Source organism: Grus americana, chromosome 24 (genome assembly GCF_028858705.1).
Source record: "Grus americana isolate bGruAme1 chromosome 24, bGruAme1.mat, whole genome shotgun sequence".
Taxonomy (NCBI): Eukaryota; Metazoa; Chordata; class Aves; order Gruiformes; family Gruidae; genus Grus; species Grus americana.
In genome coordinates this window covers 4,682,487-4,702,793 of record NC_072875.1, presented here as the reverse complement: position 1 = coordinate 4,702,793, position 20,307 = coordinate 4,682,487, and the positions used below count along the sequence as shown (strand labels likewise).

Sequence of the window (20,307 nt, the reverse complement as noted above, 5' to 3'; positions counted from 1 at the left end):
TAGACCTTCTAAGCCAGGTCTACTCCAGAAGTAAGCAGGCATCTTCTTGACGTAGCTGTTCCACACATTGCTGCCCAGCTGAAAGGGTCATGGGAGCAAGTGCTAATGATTGTTAATTAAAATTGATGCAATCTTCAGAGGGTTAAGCTAATGCAAATGTCTTCCAGCTTTAGGAAGAGCCGTAACCCGAGTGTTCCCTGCCCTATGGTGTGGGGAGGGAAGGAGCAAACTCCTGTTGATGGGTAGGACCAGGAGCAATGAAAGCGAGCATCCATCTGTGGCCTCAAGGGGAGACCTGGAAGTGTGCTAGCCAAAAAAGCCTTATGCTGCTGAGCGTACGCTTTCATTCAGAAATAAACTAGCTTGATGTTGCCTTAGTGCAAACTCCCTGTAAGTTTTAAAGATTTCTCATTTCCCTGAAGTTACAGTAACACACCAGAAGTGATGAAATCATCCAGGACATTTCGGTAAACGGACTTAAGCTTAGATAAAGCCACCTACAACACCAGCTAAAGACACTTTCTGGGTAAACTCTATGTGATGGGTTTTATTGGTCTTGTCTTCTGTTTTGACTAAATTTTGAAACCGTTTTCCAGTGTGACTTGAAATAGAAAAAGGGCTGAAGTGTCATGCTGGAATAACATACAGAACCCAAGACCCAGGCAGCTGTAAAAGTCACCCACGTGGCAGAGTTAAACTCTACCGGAGGATGCTGGCGTTTTTCCAGCTATTTAATACATGGTGTTTTCTTACTATAGGGTCAAACTGAAGTGACTTTTGCCATATACTTTCATCTCATTTTCTGGTCTCGATCTCCACGTGGACTGGTAAGGTTCAGGAGAGCATCCATGTGATTTCTCTCAGGAAATAAGCATTTGAACCAGAAAAGAAAGGTCTATGCCTGTCTTAAAATAAATAAATCTTAGGTGCCGCAGAGAAAACATACTCAGACCGTGGGAGAGGAAAGTTGTGCGTGCTGGAACTCAAGAGCACCCTGTTTGCCTTGAAGAGGCGCTGATGGATGAAAGGAGTGCTATCTGCACAGATGTAGACAGAGTCAGCTGGGAACAGTCTTCTGCTTTATCTTAGTAGTGGGGAGAGGAGATCTGGAAATCTTTATTACAAGATTTACTTAGGCTATGGCTGCGTGTCGTCCTCCTCAGGCCGTTTGACCAGCAAAACTAAAACTATTGCTTGTGGAGGTGGGGTTCTGAATCCTTGTCCCTCTGAATCTTGTCTCATGTGAAGCCTGGGTGGCTTTTTCTGATCTGCGATCTCGGTATAATGGTTTTACTGATGGAAGGTTCAAATCTCTGGCTCAGTGGAAACTAAATCATCAGTTCGGTAATCTCTAATAATAATTTTTTAGTATTACATTTCTTGCTTTGGTAATCGGGGAAAAAATAAGAAGCTCTGTGCAGTGTGCTAAAATCTCATCAGTCTTTCATCATACATTTAATCCTACACAGCATGCAAGAGTAAGGGGGAACAGATCAAACTCGAAGAAGAATAGGAACGAACCCAGATTTTCCATTTGGTGAGAAATTCCACAATTGCCATGATCCTTTTCATTGGGAACATTTCTGTAAAATGAAATTCCAAAAAATACTTTGGTTTTGTTCAAGAGGGCATGTTTTGGTCAGCAGTCAGCAATCAATTTTTCCTTTTAAAGATGTGGAACTATTTCATGGCATTATCGAAATCTTCATTTGAGACTTGATTCTTTATCTTTTTGAAATTTGTCATGCCCAGGTTTGTAACAGAAGGTCTGAGTCCAGGAAATCACTTGACTGTGCTTAACTTCACCTTTCCTCTTATGTCCCATTGAAATTAATGGGATTTCAGCCTGTGCTTCTCGAAATCAGCACCATCAATAATTAAAGAATAGAAAAGTAATTCTTGAATTGGAAAATTAGAGGGTCATCAAAAATGGATTTGAGCAACAATTTACGGAAATCGTTAAGAATGTGAAGAAGGCATTTTTACCTTATGGATATCGTGTGCCTGAAGCACCAGTAACGTTTAGCTTTGCTATAAAACACGGTTGACAACATGAGACCAGCTGAACAGTCACTTACTTGTTTCTGCTATTTTATTAACCCTCTCAATTAAAAAAAAAAGAACCCTTTTGCAAAACCCTTCTGGCACTTGAGAATTTGCAGGAAATGGGAGCGAGATGTACAATTTTTATATTTATATAGTGAAACATTGTAGTATTTTTGATATTGAATGAGATCACTGTGGTTTCTGCTGCTTTGGCTATGCAGTTCTGGAAGTCTAGCTGAGAGAATTTAGACTTTACTTTCTTGTGAGTTGTACTGGAGATCTGAGGGGAAGCACTAAATGTTTCCGGTTCCTTCCTAGATTGCTGCAATGATTCTTTCCTGTAGAGTTAATTGCACCCCTTGTAAATATGGCTGTCTTTTATGGCTGTTTTTGCTTAAAAATTTGTCACTCAGGCTCCAAATCTGCAAAAACTTTGCTTAATACAACTTTTAGAACGGCCTAAAGCACGTATGCTTTTTGAATTTAGTGATGGCAGACTTAAAACTGTAGGGTATTAGGAAATATTCACATTTAGGGTGTTGGAATAACTTTCTGCTGGGTGAAAATTTGTACTGTTGCTCCTGAAACTGTCTTCTGTACTAACGCATGGTATGAACAAGTCATTCTGGATATAATCGAAGTTCCCACAAGTACCCTGTGATCCTTTTGCACGAGAGCCTGAAATCCAGGGCTGCGACTTAGCTAGGAACGGTGACGGTGGTTCTGGCCTCCAGGCTTGTGCACCACCCCTCTTCTGGAGGTTGCTGCTGCTTCCGCAGGGATAACTCGGCTGGTTGCTTAGCAGCTGCCGAACTGCTGCAGTTTGAAGGTACGGGAGCGGTGGTTCGAGGTTACCTTTCTGCACCACGCTCGGACCGTGCCAGCTCAGGGTTTGCTCCACGAGTTGTTGTGCGGCGCGGGAGGAACCTCCCAGAGAGACGGTGGGGCGAGAAATCCCATCGCTGTAAAGAGGTAAGCTGTCCCTGCTCGTTAATCAACTTCCTTGCTTAGCTATTAGTAGCCTGGTTGCTGTGATCGTGGAGAATGGGTTTCATCAGGAGGAAGGAGAACGCTGTCCGTTCTCTCCACAGCCGATCCCGCACGCTCTGTCACACCGACCAGTAGTTTGCTGACCCCAACTAGTCCTGTCTTGTAAATTTAACTCTTACTGTCTTAACTCATGATAGAATGAGACTGCAAATCTACAGTCCAACATTTTAAATTAAAATATCGTGGAATTAATGAGAGAATTACGATCATTTGAAAAATAGGTGTGTTATTTGCACGAGTAGCGTACGAGATTGTATTGAAATGTCCTGTTAAGTGCAGCGGGCAGAAGCAAATAAAGGATTGCAGCGATTTCTCGGTCTGTTGTTTCTTACATTGGTGACTAAACCTTGCTGACCTGAAGGTCACACTGGCAACTTAGCAAGAGAGCAAGAACCACTTGACTGCCTAAGATGGAGAAACGGGAAAGGCTGTCATCTTTTTGAGGATAATTACACTCGCGCTCCTTGTTTTTCTCCTTTAGACGAGAAGTAAAATGGAATTACAAAGCGTCTGTGTCCTGCGTAGGTCCCCTCTTTGTAGGCTTGTGAAATGTGGGTGATTGCTTGTGATAGGAAAGCGGAGTTTACAGGCACCGTGCGCAGTCTGGAGTTGTCTTAAGTGAATTTGACAGAAAATAGCTGGTACGCTGGATTATAGGTTTTACATTTACAATGGCTTTGCAAGCTTTTAATATTAATATAAAAGCAATGTTATAACTTTCCTGATAAACAAATGAAAATAGCAGAATTGTGATTGGGAAGTCGGACAAGGCCAAGCTCGTAGCCCAGGTGAAGAGGGCATCGGGTCCTGAATTCCAGCCGGTGCAGTACAGCAGGTCTGGGATCACGCTTTACCCCTACTTCCCCATGGAAAACCAAAATGATGCTGTGTCCCCTCTTACACCACGCATTTCCCTGCTTTCAGTACTGGTTGCCAAGCATCCCTTTGTCACTTTTAATCCTTGGCTTTGCCTTTGAGTGGCTGTTTAACCCAATTCTTTCCTCTGACGTCGTCTTCTGAGTCCTCACAGTGCTAGCATCGCTGTGCTGCGGGAGCACCTGGACTTGTACAGCATGGCTAACATCTGTTGCATGCTTTGTTGTTTTTCTCGTCCTTTCCCAAGGGAGACAACTGCATGTGGAGCACGAAGCAGAGTGTGTAACACTGATAGAGATTATTTTTTTTCTTTTTAAATATGGCCATCCTGTTGATTTTAGGAAAGAAATAGAATGTGGTGGAGCTTTGTGGAGGTCCGTGGTCACCAAGTCAGTGTCCAGATCTGTAAAACAGAAATAGTCTCATTTTAGGGGCTGCGTGGGAGTGTTGAGAGGATTAATGACTGTTCATAAAGTGCTTTGACCTGTAAACTGCTGCATTATTACAACATTTTGTATTGATCATAATAGGCCATGAAGCATTTAGAAGTAGTCATTAGATATTAAAAGCTTCACAAAGCAAATTACGCTGTGCTGCCGTGGTCCCTTCCTTGTCCCCTGAAGCAGTATGTATCTTGTCAATATTTTAATTGGGGGAATGATATGCACTCAGGAGTAAATCTTCAGGTAGCGTTACTCATCATGGATTGTTTTTTTTTAATTCAGCTGAAGATGTGCCTGTGGCGTCTGACAAATTTTGCAAGCCTCAATTCTGCCTTCAGATCCCTGATTGTATATTCCTCTATCTATGTAGAATCTAATTTCATGCCATTTATACAACCATTTTGTAATTTACATTTGTGCAGACACCTTGTGCATGAAAACGCTACAAAATCCTTGTAAGACAGGTGGAAGTGAAAACTTTAGGTAGGTCTCATCATGCCAGGCCACATCCAAACCCACTGTTAAATAATTAACAGGAGCACTAACTGCTAGGTTGAACATGAATTACTACAAATTAAAACCTGAAAATATTACTAGGTGCTTTCATCATATCAAATGTTTTGAGAAGAAAAAGATCTGTCTGTTATTTCTGCACAAATTTTCATTTTCCTAATGTAACCTGAATTGATAAGGAACTTAAGTGTGATTTTCTTTTGTTTATGCAGGGGAGGAGCTGGATCGTGAAACGGAGTTATGAAGATTTCAGAGTACTTGATAAACATCTTCACCTATGTATTTATGACCGACGCTTCTCCCAGCTCTCTGAGCTACCCCGCTCCGATGCCCTGAAGGACAGTCCAGAGGTAAATTATCAGCTCTGAAAACATTTAAACACAGTTACCATCAAGGGGTTGGAAGATATTTTCACATATGTACAAAGTAGTTTTAATGCGACCTAGCTTAGATTAGGAAATCGATTAGTAGTAATAAGATCAGTATGTGTTTTCTACCCTTAATCTCAATGGGAAATTTCTAATGGGAAATGCCCTGAAAATTCATACAAATTAATGTGCTGCTGCATGTGGAATGGTTATGGAGAGTGTCAGGAAAGAACCTGTCCTGTTAGTACCTTAGCTAAGAATTTTGTTGTGTCTTTGGAAACTTTTTCAATCATGCAGATATTTCCTGACCTAACGTTAGCAACTTACCATTCCTAGGAAATTGTGCTGGTTTAGGGCTGCAGCACTGCACCAGTAATACCTTTTGGAATGCTAGACTTAGATTTGTAAACTTAAAATTACTGAAGCTGGTTTTTCAGAGCATTTGCATTAGTGCATTATTTAAATAGACTTTCAAAAGCTTAAAGAATGTTTTTTTCCCTAAAGGAATAAGAAGTATTTTTCATTTCTTGACTTACTGTCTTCACCTGGAATATGGTGAGGTGGAATTCCTTCAGCTTCATGGCTGTTGCTAATTTACAGCTTTATTCATGTCCAAAGTAATCTTCTGGGAAGTAGCAGGTGCATCTTGACTGCATCATTTTGGAAGCTGTGGGGAGGGAGGCAATGTAATACGTGGCAACAGAGGTTATTTGAGCCAGCAGAGCAAAACAAAAGTGTTCAGCCTCAGTCTGTCTGTGATAAGAGCGTGTACCATGGTGATGGGCAATGCCCATCGCTTCATTTCACAGGTCACTTATCTCTGCGACCTGTAGGTCTATGTTTGCCCCCTACAATCGAGCACAAATATGGAAAAATCTTGGCCGTGTCAGAAAGCTAATGTTGCCTGCCCACGAGATGTGTAGCTGAAGAGGGAAATGAGGAAATCGAGGCCATTCCAAAGATTCAAAGCAGAATCCATCCAGGATCTGTAAATCAGAATCTGTGTTCTTTCAGTGCCGAGCGGGCGAGGTCTGATGGCTTTAGAAAAACACGCGGTGGCTGAAATCAGTAACCTGCTGATCTACAGGGCTTTTGCTGTTGAATGTAGGAAGTTGATAATGTGGTCCCATTGCTCATCAAAGAATCTGATTTATTAGTTGCTTTGGTTTAATGCAGATTATTTCTAAAGAGAATTTAAAGTTTCTCGTCTCTTATATTCAGCAAAAGAAGCAATATTCAGGATAATGAATTCCTGCATTCAGTTTTTCAAAATATATTGCAGGCATTCCTCTTTTACATCTTTATTTGTACAACTGATTTAATATGTACTTTATAGCAAGAGGCTGAAAATCTGTGTTATATCTATATGCACAGAAAATGTGAAGATGCTCTACTGCTCTGTGAAATGTAACTCCGCAGCTGTGTGGTGTCTCGTACTATATTTTTTATTTTCAATTGACCACATTTGAACAGACGTTTGAGGAGAACAATGTTTTAAATAGTCCCACACACTCTGGGCTACAATACTGCTTTATAACACTGTCACTGTGAAGCTTTGGAAAGCCCTCACTAGCTTCTCTTTAATAAAAGCAAGTTTACTATTATAGTCCCTATTATAATGTCCCTATTATAGAAGGAACATTGCAAAGCGTATCTTTAAAACCCTCTTCTACTATTTGAAATATTACTCTTTGGCCAAAGGGTCAGTCTGAGTTGCCACGTTCTTTAGGGTGTGCAAGTGGGTGGAAATGGCAGCCAGGGTTTTGTTTTGCTAAATGGTTCTGAGATGTGTTTGATGGCTGTAATACAAATGAGACGGATCTCCTTGCAAAAGAGAATATATTTCTATAACGTGGCAATGGATAATTTATGGTGTCTCTGAGCCTGAAGAAATCTGTCCAAACTGCAGTGTATTAACAGAAAAACTGTATGTCTGTGTGTTTCTGTTCCAGCTTGTCACCCAGATGCTGATGGCTTACCTGTCACGTCTCTCAGCCATCGCAGGCAACAAGATAAACTGTGGGCCTGCTCTCACATGGATGGAGGTATGGTGTGAAACTCAGATTGTTCTTTATTTCCTGGCCTTAGCAGCAGAGCAAATCACAAATGTGTTCTCCTGCCTTTCCAGAGAGAGGTGTAATCCTTCCAGACCTATTGGTGTCACTGAAAAGCTATCCTAACAGCTTTATTCTGCTGATACGCACAAAATGAAAGGAGGTGGCAGTTCCAGTGAAGCAGCGATTGCCTGAGAAAGCCCAGTTCATGGCTGAAGTCTCTGAGTAATAGGTTGCAGAAAACACACGCATTCTTACACTCCTTTTTGGCAAGGCAATACTGTGAGTGCAGCAAGTTTCTAAAATGGTTGGAGCTGTCTCAGTTACAGTGTTTGCCTGCTCTCTTTTTTTTTTTCATTTTTAATTTTTCCTTGCGATAGCTGCAGAAACAATAAATACTATCTGCTCCTGTTTGACATCCCTGTTGGTTAAACTGCTCAACAGAGCCTGCGTTGTGCTTGCAGCGGCACTGTTTGTATATTGTGAACTGCAGCTGCAGGCTTTGGTTTCTCCGTTAATGGTCTTCTACCATGTTAAACAATCGAGCTCATTTGGGCAAGGAGTGCAGGAAAGAATGGGGCTAAGTGATGGAGGCCACCTGTCCGTGTCAGCGGTGCTGTGGCTGATTATTCTGGGTAGAGATATGCGCGTCTTTCCATTGCCTGATGATATTGCTGCACACCAGGAATAGAAACAACTATTATTAGACTGTTGCAATTTGTTTTTAAATGATTGTGATAAGGATTGAGTGTATTTTCCTGCGGTTTTCCCCGCTGATATGCTCCTCACCTGGAAATCCTTGCGAAACCCTCTCAGCACAGAGAGGGGAGGGAAGTTCTAGAGAAAAATTTAACTAGAATTTACAGCAACACAGTGGACTTAGAGATTACAGCAAACCTATTACACTTGCAATACAGAATAACCTTTCTGATTAACTGAGAATCTCATACAAATAAATACTATAAATTTAAATAAATAAAACTTTACATGAGCACAAAAATCTAGGAATTTTGAAAGCAGGCTGATGATTGCAGCAAGGGGTGGGAGCCATGTTTTCCTAAAAAAAAAATAAATAAAAAAGTGGGAGAAAGTTGAAAGCAACACTATTTTTCGGTTTGACGGCATCTCCTCCTTACTTCAATGCCTCACTCTTGAGCATTAATTCCACTTTCCAGAGAATTTTTGTAGGCATTTTTGTTTTGCTATTTTAAGTACTCGAGGAAAAACAACATGGCTTGGTGCTGAAGGGAGGCGTAAACACTCACTGTGGTGTTACTGTTTGTACACAAAGATGCACAACCACAGCATTTTTGTCATTAGTTGGATGGGGACGTACGACCTTTATGAATTGTGCTGTGCCCTGCGCTCTCCCCGCGCTGCAGTCCTCAGGGGGCCCCCGGGCTGTGCTGTCTCCGTGAATCAGCTTGAAGTCTCTGCCATGCATGAGCACCAATAAAATGCCTCCTCGCTTGTCCTCAGCTGCCTCACAGTCTCCTCTGCTCTTTATTTCAGATTGATAACAAGGGGAATCACCTGCTAGTCCATGAGGAATCATCCATTAACGTTCCTGCTATCGCTGCTGCCCATGTTATTAAGAGATATATCGCTCAGGCAGCAGATGAGCTGTCCTTTGAGGTAAATAATTAAGGGAGCTTATGTTCCTTGTTGTCATATACAGAAGAGCGTAACGTGTGTGTGTGTGTATTCGGAATATATTCGGACACTTTCAGAATGTTTTGTGAGGTGAAGCTTAGAAGATTCAGTTAAATATTCGATTTGCAATGGGTTGGATAGAGTCATCTTTAAAATACAGCTTTTCTTGGCATTAGTATCTTCTGATTAAACAGATACTGCCCAGTACTCTAGCCTGCTCTCTGAGCAGCAGACCCTGCATAGTTTGTACTCTGCAGTGGATTAAAAGTATGTCATATCTGTTCAGGAAGACTATCCACATAAGTACGTGTGTGGAAACATGCAAGTGTAATTATTCACTGGGCAGTTTACGCAACCTGTGCTCCTGTTAGTAAGTCTGTGTCTAAAACTACATTTAAGAGCTTCCGCTCCCATGAAAAGCAAAGAACCAGATTGTGAAAGAATTTGGAACTTAAAGGGCAGGTGACAATCTAATACTGTTCTGAAAATCTTACTCGATGCAGAGTAGGAGCTGCTGTGGAGCAAAGATCTGGAATATCAGGCCTGGGAAGTCTTTAGGTATCTGGCTCTTGTCTGTTCTACCATTTTATGCTCTGATTGTTCATGTGCAGTGGTACTATCAATGGAGTAGTCACGGTGTTACACAAAAAAGCGTAAAGGAAAAACAGTTAATGCCCAAAGGAGTTTTTGTGATCACGTTCTTAGCGTGCAATGCAGGAAGTAAAAATAATAGCGATAGTCTAGTGCTGCCAGGGTTTGGTTCATATTCAAAATCAAAGCGAAAGAACTGCACAAATCAGAAAGACACCTGGGCATGTCATCTTCCAGGTTAAAATGCATGCAGTACAGGATGCAGGCTGTTTGAGAGTGTCTCAGCATTAAAAAAAAGCACTAAGATGGCACTCCATGCTTGTAAATCTTGCAACTCTGTGCCAGCAGGCTGTACCTCAGCCTCGCAACTGCCACGCAGTCCAACAGGTTACAGTATACAACCAGGGAAACCGAGGCACGTGTGGCTTTACAAGTTTGCCCAGTGAGAAACCTCGGCAGAACAGAAGTGCAATATGATCGGTTGTTTCTCAGCGTCACGTTCTGTTCCCTAACCCAGACTATCTATGTTTAGGCTATAGTTATTTCTAATAGGCAGTTGCAAAAGTAGCTGACTGGCATTTGCTCCCCGATACTGAGGAAGATACCCGACTTCTCTGCGCGTGGTGGTGACAGCGGTTTCCTTAATGGAAATTTGCTTTGCTCTTGGTTTGCTGTTCCTTTGAGGAAATTGCTTCGCTCCCCCGTGTCTCAGTTATCCCTATCTGAAAAATGGGGATGTGTTATGTTCTTCGCAAAGCACTCTGAGGTCCATCAATGTAAAACATCCAGTAAATTTGGGCATTACTGCTAACAATTTTTGCTATACCTAGCTGCAGTCTTTATTTAGGTTCTGCCCCTTCTGTGCTCTGGCCTATCTCATTTTCTATTACAGATCTTGATTCCCACAAAGCTAAATTTAGTATCGATGATAGTGATTTCCTTTTGAATTATTGCAGTGTGACATTTTTAATGGGAATGAACAAAACTTCAGAAAACCCTTTTGGTTTCCTTGGTCATGTTCCTTCCAGTTGCCGTAACACCACACCACCTCCTCTGTTTTCTAATTAAGGAAAGCATGTCTTGGGCAGTGTGTGAGCTACAACGAGAGCTCTTAACTTTTTGCTGTGAAAGGAAACAAGGAGACCTGTGTCAATGCCTACATACACATCTATAGGGAACGTAGTAAAAATTAGTTCAGCTACTTGAGACTATTTTCCAAAGTGCTTCACGCTATCACTGCTTACTTATCTCTGCAGTTTAATCAGAACGTTTCTGTACCCTTTGGCAGAGAGCCTGCCGCTTTTCAGAATTGTTTCCTTATGAACAGCTGTATCCTGCACGGAGTATAACGCAGCAGCTCTTCTACCTCACAGTTTGATTTTACAAAGGCAGATGTCTCAAGATTGGCATTGGTGCAGTTGCTCACAGGTTTTACAGTTTTTTGCAGTGCTGAAGAATGCAGTGTTTGAGTTGCGCTTTCCTCCTTAGCTGCATTGCAAGCTGTGATCAATGTTTTCAATCTTTTGCAGGTGGGAGACATCGTGTCTGTTATTGACATGCCACCAAAGGAGCTGACCACATGGTGGAGAGGCAAACATGGATTTCAGGTAGGTACAAGCATCAGACTTGATAGTGCGACTTAAATAGAGGCAGGAAACTCCACAGTGTGTTCGTAGAAGTGCTGCGCCTGCGCAGGGTCACTCATGGATGTAAGCGGAGTGTCCCTGCGTTGGTGTCCGAGGAGTTCCCCTCTCTCTGTGCTGTGTGAGTTAGGGATGGCTGTGACCCTCGGATCAACAGCTGGCCTGATGTTAGTGGACGCTTCTGTTGCACTCCCTCCAAAGCAGCTGACACTGTTATTCAAATCATGCCATTCCTTCCACTAAATCAGGCGGAACGTAGAGGATTCGGAGAAAGCGGGTTGATAAGACACTGCCACTGACTTGGACAAGGCACCCAGCTAACCCGTGCTTTCATGTCTGCATTTATTGTGTTGGGTTAGTATTACCAGTCTCTGTAAGTGTTCTTAGATTTTAGACTGAATTTTGAAAAGATCCTAAAAGACCTGGGAATTAGGTACCAAAGTTTTGTGTCAAAATGACACTTTCCTTCCAAAAGAGTTGTTATTCCCTAGTTTGGATTTTCTCATTAGGAATTTTTAAAAAAAAAAAAAAAAAAAAGTCTGTATTTAAAAACCAAACCCTAAAAGCTACTGAAGGTTGGGGTAACTGACTTTTTTACCTCCTCACACTGTAATGTCTCATGTTTCAGCTCCTTTTGAGTAGGAGGATTTTTACACTGCAGTTGCTGCCTGTGAGTAGGTGGATTATGAGTTTGCTCTGGAGGTCAGAATTGACCAGACACTTGTATGTTTTGGCCTGGAAAGTCTTCTCAAAGTACCTCAGATTTTCCCTGACAGACCTTTCTGTGCCAGACCCAGGTTGTGGTTCTGCTGTCGTTAATATCAGGGCTGTGTGCGGTTGGGTCTCCAAACCCTACAAATCCCATCTGAATGGAGTGTTAGTTATACGATTACATTTCTGTCTGATTAGCCAGAGCACGTGAGATAGAGCTTTTCTTGGCTTTATATCAGATGTGGGACTTCAGATAACATCTCATTTGTAAAATCAGAGCAGTGTGGACATATGATACCCGCTCTGAAATTAAATTTGTTTCTACAGTTAACATATCGATATTTCTTGAACAAACTTTACTGTTGCTCTTCTGGTTTTGACCCACGTTATGTCTTTGCGGGACGTTTTTCCTGATCTTAGGTGGCCTAAAGCTGCATTTGCTGTACTATCAAACATTAATGAAGTGCTTTAGTACTACTTGAAACAATCAAGCTATGCCACATTTAACTTCCAAGCCAATCAATAAACCAAACCAAAACTACTTTGTGATGTGCGCATGAGCGCAGACACTTTGCACAGAGCTGCTTGATTCCAAGTGTATGGTGTCCCCCCCCCCCGTGCAGGATGCGGATTCCATCATTCAGTGCAAGCTCCCCACTTGCCATCAGGCTGGCTGCAATTGTGAGTAGCTATGAAGAGCATCACCAGTGATTAAAGACAGGAGAAGCAAGGGAGCTCTTTTGCAGTTCGTCACTGCCTTCTGTCTCTCAGATCAGAGCAATCCTATTGTGCTTTCCCGGCATAAAGATATGTTGATGAGCAAACGGCTTGGAAAGGGGTTTGTCTGTATCTGTGCACAGTCAGTCTACTGACACAACAGATCTGAACAGCTGCAGAAATACAGCACCGTATTTTTGCTTAACAGAAAATTAGGGGTGGAATAATTTTGCGTCTTAAATTGTAAGCAGGAGTCTTGCACAATGTGAATCAGATCATGGCCGGTGAACCGCTCTATTGGAAATGCAGCAGCCAGAATATGTTTCAGTAGCTCTCAGGATGTGTTTGCACAAATGCAGAAAACGAAGTTAGCGTGTTTTAAGAAGTTCCTGCCTGTCAGCTGAGATAGGGTAACAGACCATCTGTGTGCTTTCTGCTCCCGCTGACTGCAGAGTAAAGCTCGTTAGCTCAGGGGTGGTTTTCAACAGCTGTATCTCAGTTGGCAGGCAGTAATTTCATAAGCTATGCTAACTCAGTTATTACTGCATAAACATATCTCTTCACACAACCACGGATCTGATTTGCAGAGGTGTGCATTTTTCCTGTGAATTGTCAGTTTTTGTCATTTCTTTGAAATGTACTTATCAAGCTTTTCATTTCCTTGAAGCATCTTTGGCTACCAAGAGATGCAAATTCTGGTGTTGTACAAAGAGGGGAGAGGGGTTTTTAACCTGTGGTTCAAGTTGAAGGCACATAAGCCGTGAGTGTACAGAAAAAGTACGTTTCCCGTTGTAATGAAGTTTTTTGACCGTATTAGCTGCTGCAGCGAGAAGAGAATTCAGAGAAAGGAAATTTCTTGCTGGTGTTGATACACCAGACCTAGAGATGTATTACAGTTCAGTACAGAATCATACTTCATGAGCACTCAGAAAGGAGTGTATAGGTGAAAAATGTTGTTATAGCAATGTGTATAAGGACTGATGAAGCTGTGCAGCCTCTAAAACTTTTAGGCAAACAATTCTGTTCCCATTTAGGAGCGATAGCCATTGTAAACGTGATAGCAATCTGTTGATCCAGTCATTTTAATTAATAAATCAGTAAAGGCTGTCCTGCCAGATAGTTGTGGTTCTGGGATCAGATAAAAGGACAAGGTCCAAAGACCGAATGTTTGGACAGTTAGTTCATGTTACTTCTCAGGTTTTTGCTTTGTGCTAGGAAAGGAGCAAGGTTTTATCAGATGGACCCCGGCTTATGTGGTAAATTGTGTCTTGATAGGAGGAGAGCAAGGTTTTACCAAACGTGGGAAAAATTACTTATTGACTTAAAAGAACTTACCTGGTTTTGTGCATTTAAAGCAGCTGTGGGTTGTGTACGCCTGGGCAGGGGTGCGTTCCTGTGTGCGAGAACGGGGGTTCTCTGCCTGGTGCAGATGGACAAGAGGCAGGTCTACAGACCTCAACAGGAACGCACATCTGAGAGGCTGCAAGTAGGTTCCGTTTGAACTGTAGCTTTGGTGCACATGGCAGTCAACTTACTCTTTGCCAGCCAGAGCTATCCTTCGGGAATGAATCACCATTTTTCTTATCCTTCACATTTCTGTGTTACAGTTGTGAGTGCCTTTCTCCCAATACCTGATCTAATGCCTGCATTGCAAGACACTTAATCCTGTGCAGAACAAAACAACCCACTGGGCTTCTTTATCATTTTCTCTGCTTAAAGTAAAATGATTTTAAAGACATTTTCCCTCAAGCCTTTTTCTTTTCAAATGCCCTCAGTGAGTCACTGCTTTCATTGTAAGATTCTTACCTAAATTACAGCCACCTCCACATTAACAGCCTTCCAGCCCTCTTTGTTCTCCTCTTCTTTTTCTTCATGCTTTGTCTTTTCAATCAGTAACTGTGTTTCAGACAGCTGAATCACTAGGGACAGGCCCTTTTTTGATGCATAACTGCCTTTTGATGTTCTTAATTCTGTCTTTTGGGTATAGTTTCATTAGTTGCACTACTGCACGACAGCGAGCTGTGCAGCTGCTGGAGGTGACATAAAGCAATGCACAGTGTGCGTAACCAGAGGTGGACTGGACTTTTTGGAACCAGCCTGTGCTTACATGAGCCTGAACTGGTTTTGAAACTGCGGGCTTTTAAACCATGTTCCATGCTGAACCTGAACACAGGCTTTTTTTAAGACTGAATGGATTTCCCAACAAGGGATGTGTTCTATCTTGGATTGGTCAGGAGTAAAACAAGCTGTTAGTTGAGAGCTTTTTTCTTTTTCTTGTGCATCTTTTTGTAATAAATACCATGTATGTGATGGGAACATAGGGTACCAATCAGTAAAAATGGCCGGGGAAGGCAGAGCACGTTTTTGTGGCTAGGGTCACTGGAAACCCCAGTTCTTAAATGAGAAGCCAAAGTTTGATTTCTGGTTCACGTGCATTGATTGGGGAACTCTGTGCGAGAGGCAGCCATCTGCCTGCTGAATGACATCACCTGCAAAACAGGCGATGTGCAAGAGCCCAGTGGACATGTCACCAGTGACGTCATTTCTCAGCCAGATGGCCGCTTCCATTTGTAGAGCAGTGCCAACTGCAGTGACAGATTGGGCAAAGCTATGACTGAACTGATTTGCCACGAGTTCCCTCCTCTGCCCGCATCCGCTCTGCCCTTGTTCTGTAGGCCGCAAAAGTTTGTATGGGCGCTCACATGCATGTGCTGGCGTTTCCCTCGCCGTTCCCAGGCAGCGAACGCCATAGGAGCGAATGCATTTCTCGAGTTGAGCAGCGGAGATTTCTCACACCTCGCTGTAGGAGCGTGTGTGACCTTTGGTAGTAACGATCCGCGTTCAGCTGCCTGCTAGCTCAGCCGCTCCAGCAAGTGGGAATGTTATCCAAGAATGGATAATTAACATCTGCCATCCCACACAGACATTATTTTTGTGAATAAAAGAAATTTTAGAAGACTTTTTGTGGCCAAGATGTTCAACTCTCTTTTACAAGAGTTCAGGGTAAAAGGACTAACAATCCCGTTCCTCCCGTAACTGGTGCCCCTCTGAAATGGGTGAGTACCTTCTGAACAGGAGCTGCACTGGTATGCCAGCTGTACTTTGGGAAACTAGGTGAGGGCAGGCACCCTGCTCCCTGCCCTAGCCACTGATATGTAGTTACTTGGCAAACAGCGTAGTGAAAATTCTGCTCACGAAAGCCAATCAAGCAAAAAAAAAAAAAAAAAAAAAAGAGTTGATGGTTCAGTGTTAGGTTTTTCTAGCCCAGCATGATTTCAAACTAAAAGAGAAAAAATTTTGCATTAAATTTATCCCAAACTTCAGCCTGTGTCAAAATAAAAAAACAATCAAAATGTCTCAAAGAATGTTTCATTTGCCATTTGTGTTGCTGCTACTTCCTCATTTCTTTGAATTCCCTCCTGGTACACTAAAAATTATTACTGTTACTTTGACTTTTCCCCTTAAAGCCTCATGTATCTTCCAGTTTTAGCAGACGCTGGCATAAAAGTGAAATAAAGATATAGTAGCTGTTGCAGAAATGTTTGCATACAACAGTAGCCTGTGCTTTCCTCCTTTGGTTAAGGTGTGTAGTGATTTTTTTAACCTTTAGCTGACCTTGCATTCATCTAAATATATACTACGCTTGCTATCAATTTTCGTACGTTGCCAAATCCTTTAATCCTGGCTCAAGCTCTAATAGTGCCTTGCTACATCTGTTGAGATTAACTCTTGGACTCAACTCATTTATTTATACAAAATCATGGAAGACTTTCCATGGGAGGAAAAGCAGCGTCTTTTCAGTGGGTGGGGATGAGGCAGAAGTTATAGGTTATGAGCCTGAAGGTGATCTCTTGGGGATCTTCAAGAAAAGTTAGAATAAATAAGTCAGAAAATGTAAGCCATCAGAACTATTACCAGTAAGTTAACATTAGAGGGCTTGTAAACACTAGCACAAATAAAAATTCTCTTTCCCTAAAAAATCTATTGTAATTATTGTGAACATTGTGAACAAATGATACATTGAGAACAGGTATAATGTCTTATTTGGAAAAGGTTCCGAGATATCTAGAAGCAGTGACGTAACCATCTGGGGTCTCCTTTCCTTTCTAAATTCCAGAAACAGGAGAAATGCTCTGTTAACAAGCAACGGCAAACGAGCTTTTGATTACAGTATGAGATTTGGGGTTGGATTTAGATCCACCACTTTTTGTTATGATTAATGGAAGGTTGGTCTCCAAGTACTTGCATCAGGAAACGTCCGAGAGACTCTTAGCTATCATAAAGTATTTAAAAACCATAGAATGTATTTTGTTTAAATACCAATACTTTGTGTGCATGTACCAATCAGCTTGTTTCTCAGCATTTCCTAGCATAGCAGCATGACTGCGCTCTGATGAAGGGCCCCTGCACGTGATGCTAGTATTCACGCTGGTTTTCTTGTGCTAATCGGCATATTTCTATCTATAAACTGCACGAAAATCACCACTGCATTATATAACTCTGGGATATCATCTCCTTGCAAAATTGGCACACCTAGCTGAGTGAGTGGTTGGGTGAAGCCATGCATTATCTTGGTTTTTGGATGAGTTCTTCAGTTCTGTGAGTCACTTGAGCAGAAGCGTAAGGCACCGGCCAGTCTCAGTTACAGGGAACTGTAGATCAGAGCAGCAAAGTCTACTGATCCACAGTGCTGCTGTTATAAGGTCTGTTCCCATGCTGTCATAGCCTTAACAAAAAGTGTATTCCAAGTCTAAGTATGATGGATTACAGGACAAAACGTTGCCTTGCTGGATTTTGGGGATGTGGGAAGGAAAGGTTATCTGGTATTACTATTAACTGTTGCTTCCCTTTGGGAATTTGGAGTAGTTTCAAAGTCCGGAGCGTTTACCTGGACATACCATGCATGACACCGCTTCTAAATTGCTTGGAGGTTTATGGGTGAAAATCAACTTGGAGTAGGAAGATTTTATTATTTTTTTTTCCTCGTGGAGACAAAAGGGAATTGTGTAAGATGAATACATGGAGAAGGGGCTGTTTGCCAGACTCAGTGCTGACTGCCTCGCAGCTCCAATGAATTTCAAAGATGTGCTAACATGACTGGCAGCGGTCCTGGCCACGTTCTTCTCTTTGGATGAGCTTGGGGCCCATCGGCTGGCTCTTTGCCGTGTATTGTTGCAGCACTTGACCGAGCTGTGGCTGCGTGAAGTGACTTGATGCTTTCAGCTGTCCAAATCACATGCCTGACGCGGGACAGGAAATCCTGCTTCTGGCTTAGCTGGGATGTCTCAGGAGGGTGGCGGTGCTTGAATTACATGTCACGATACCGAAGCTGCGTTGGGTGAGGAGGTAGGAGATGAGAGAGGAAAAAGGTCTGGAAATACGGACTAAGGATAAAAGTTGCCGAAGGCTCTGGTCTGCCTTGACTTTCATCTGGGACGAGAGAAAGAAGGAAGACAGTGTGAAGTGGAGAGAAGGCTGGGATGTTGAGACGTGTAAAACTCCGGTCTAGTCACATCTTAGCCTGAATCCTTCAATATTGAAAGGGAAATAATTTCACTTCTCCCCAGATACGGAGACCTTTGAGTAGCACATGAATTTCTGCAGGCACATCCTATTTCAACAAAACATCCCCACACACCAGTCTCTAACCCTTCTGCTGGCTTAGTCTCTCCAGCATTTCTGAATTACAGGGGTTGCGGGAAAAAACACCGTGTTAAAGGTCAGCCCAGGAACGCCGCAAATTAACATTTGAAAGTCATCAGTCGCAGGAACTTGCCGTGAATTGGGCACTGGGAGATGTCTTCATTGTCATGCTGGCAGCAGAGGAGAAGCTGCATTCAGTGGCTGTCAATTTTTTTTTTTTTTTTTTTTTTTTTGCATAGCATTGCTATGTGGTAGCCCAGGGTGGGTCATTGCTTTTGAAGCATCTTCAAATATTTGCAAATGAGATGTTGCCTCTGGAGTTTGTTTCTGGAATACTCTGTTTCAGCTCGATTAGCAGATACGCAGATAAATCACAACCAGCTCGTGCAGTGTGTTTGTCAGCTGTTATCTCAAATCTATTTGCAGGAATGGATATTGTGGCCCTATTCCCCCTCGTCCTTTGCTGATGGGGAAACTGAGGTGCAGTGTTGCACTGACTTGTCCGTGTTCAGAAGCAGATACGAGAGTGCACACCGGGAGTTCAGGCTCTTGTTAGAGATTTTTTTTTTTTTTTGGCTACATCATGCTGTTTCTTCTAAAAATACTTGTGTTTATTTCTAGTCAAATTACTGGGTTCTTTCTTAAAAATGTAGACCTCGTTTTGCTCTACATATATTTTATTAAACCTGTTCTCAGTGCTAAGATTGAATTGAATCCAAATTAACTAAAACCACCTTGAACATTTTTTAGCAAGACCTTCAAACATGCTTAATTTGAATGCTTCAGGAGTATCACATATTACCCACGCTCATCGGACCAAGGCTAGGACATAGTAGAGAGCTTTGTGCATTCAGAGTGTCTGCTCCTTACTTATCATAAGAGAATACATGTTTTTCTGTAATGGGACTATAGAGACATGCAAATATATTGACCCTTATTTGATTTCGGTTTTCTAAAGGGATGAAATGTTCAAGTGCTTGTGAATATAGTATTTTAACAATGAAAAAAGCTCCAAGTGTTGGTGAGATTTGAGTACAGATAATTGAGATGCTCAGAGCTGAACCATCTTGCTGTCTTCATTAAATCTCATGTAACATACGTGCAGCCAGGTGCAGGAAACCCAACTAAAGCCTTTCTCAAGTTCCACTTGAGATTTAAGAGTGTGTAGCACACTTGTCTTCTCCCCTCTCTGTTGCAAGCTGAGTATCTCTGTCCTGTGTACCAAGCCTAGAAAACAGACTTATAACTCTATTTTACAGAACTAATTATTTGGTTTGTAGAATTTTTGGCTACATCATTTCGAAAAATTATTACTCTTACGGTATACTCATTTTATGTTGGGTAATGTTACGGAGCATCAGGTAAGCAGAGTTCGAGGAAGATGTTTAACAGTTGCTAGTTTAACAGTTCAGATTTTAAAAACACTGCCTTCAATATTCTACCTCTCTCTCTGTTTTTACTACAGGTTGGATTTTTTCCTAGTGAGTGCGTTGAACTAATTAACGACAAAGTTCCTCAGTCCGTGACCAATTCTGTGCCAAAACCAGGTACGTGTGTTAAGTTTTGTGATGCAGTGAAATGAAATGGGAGTTATCTTTTTGGTGTTCCATGTTTAATATCTCCTTTGTACATACTGTGTTCTACTCTGCGTGTTGATCATCCTTTACACATACCATGTTATCCTTTCTATGTGTTGATCATCCACTCGTTACCTCTCTCTGAACAGTTGCCACTGTTGAATGTCTTTCATCTGCGGTGTTTTGTAAGCTCGTATCAACGTCCATCTCCTGCATGACTTGAAAGATTTTAAGCTTTTAAGAACTTAAGATACTTTCAGCAATCTCTAACTAGTGATTCCACACAACATCGCAGTTCTTGGTGTCCAGAGAGTGTTGTATGTTAGGGTGTTTTCATACAGAACATACAGGCAACCCAAAAATGTTTCTGCTGACTTAGATGGAATAGATGAATTAGGTACTGGAAACTTCTTTCTGTTTGA

At 42.0% G+C, this 20,307-nt stretch overlaps 1 protein-coding gene across 6 annotated transcripts in view; it reads left to right on the top strand.

Annotated features, from left to right (window-relative positions):
• ARHGAP32 (Rho GTPase activating protein 32) overlaps positions 1-20,307 on the top strand; it is a 244,496-nt gene that overhangs the window by 158,485 nt on the left and 65,704 nt on the right. For all 6 annotated transcript variants that reach the window (XM_054803027.1, XM_054803025.1, XM_054803026.1 and 3 more), the window contains 5 exons: positions 5,141-5,278; positions 7,249-7,341; positions 8,863-8,985; positions 11,124-11,201; positions 19,774-19,855. In XM_054803027.1, the coding sequence (XP_054659002.1) occupies positions 5,141-5,278; positions 7,249-7,341; positions 8,863-8,985; positions 11,124-11,201; positions 19,774-19,855 (514 nt within the window). The remainder of the gene's footprint in view (positions 1-5,140; positions 5,279-7,248; positions 7,342-8,862; positions 8,986-11,123; positions 11,202-19,773; positions 19,856-20,307) is intronic.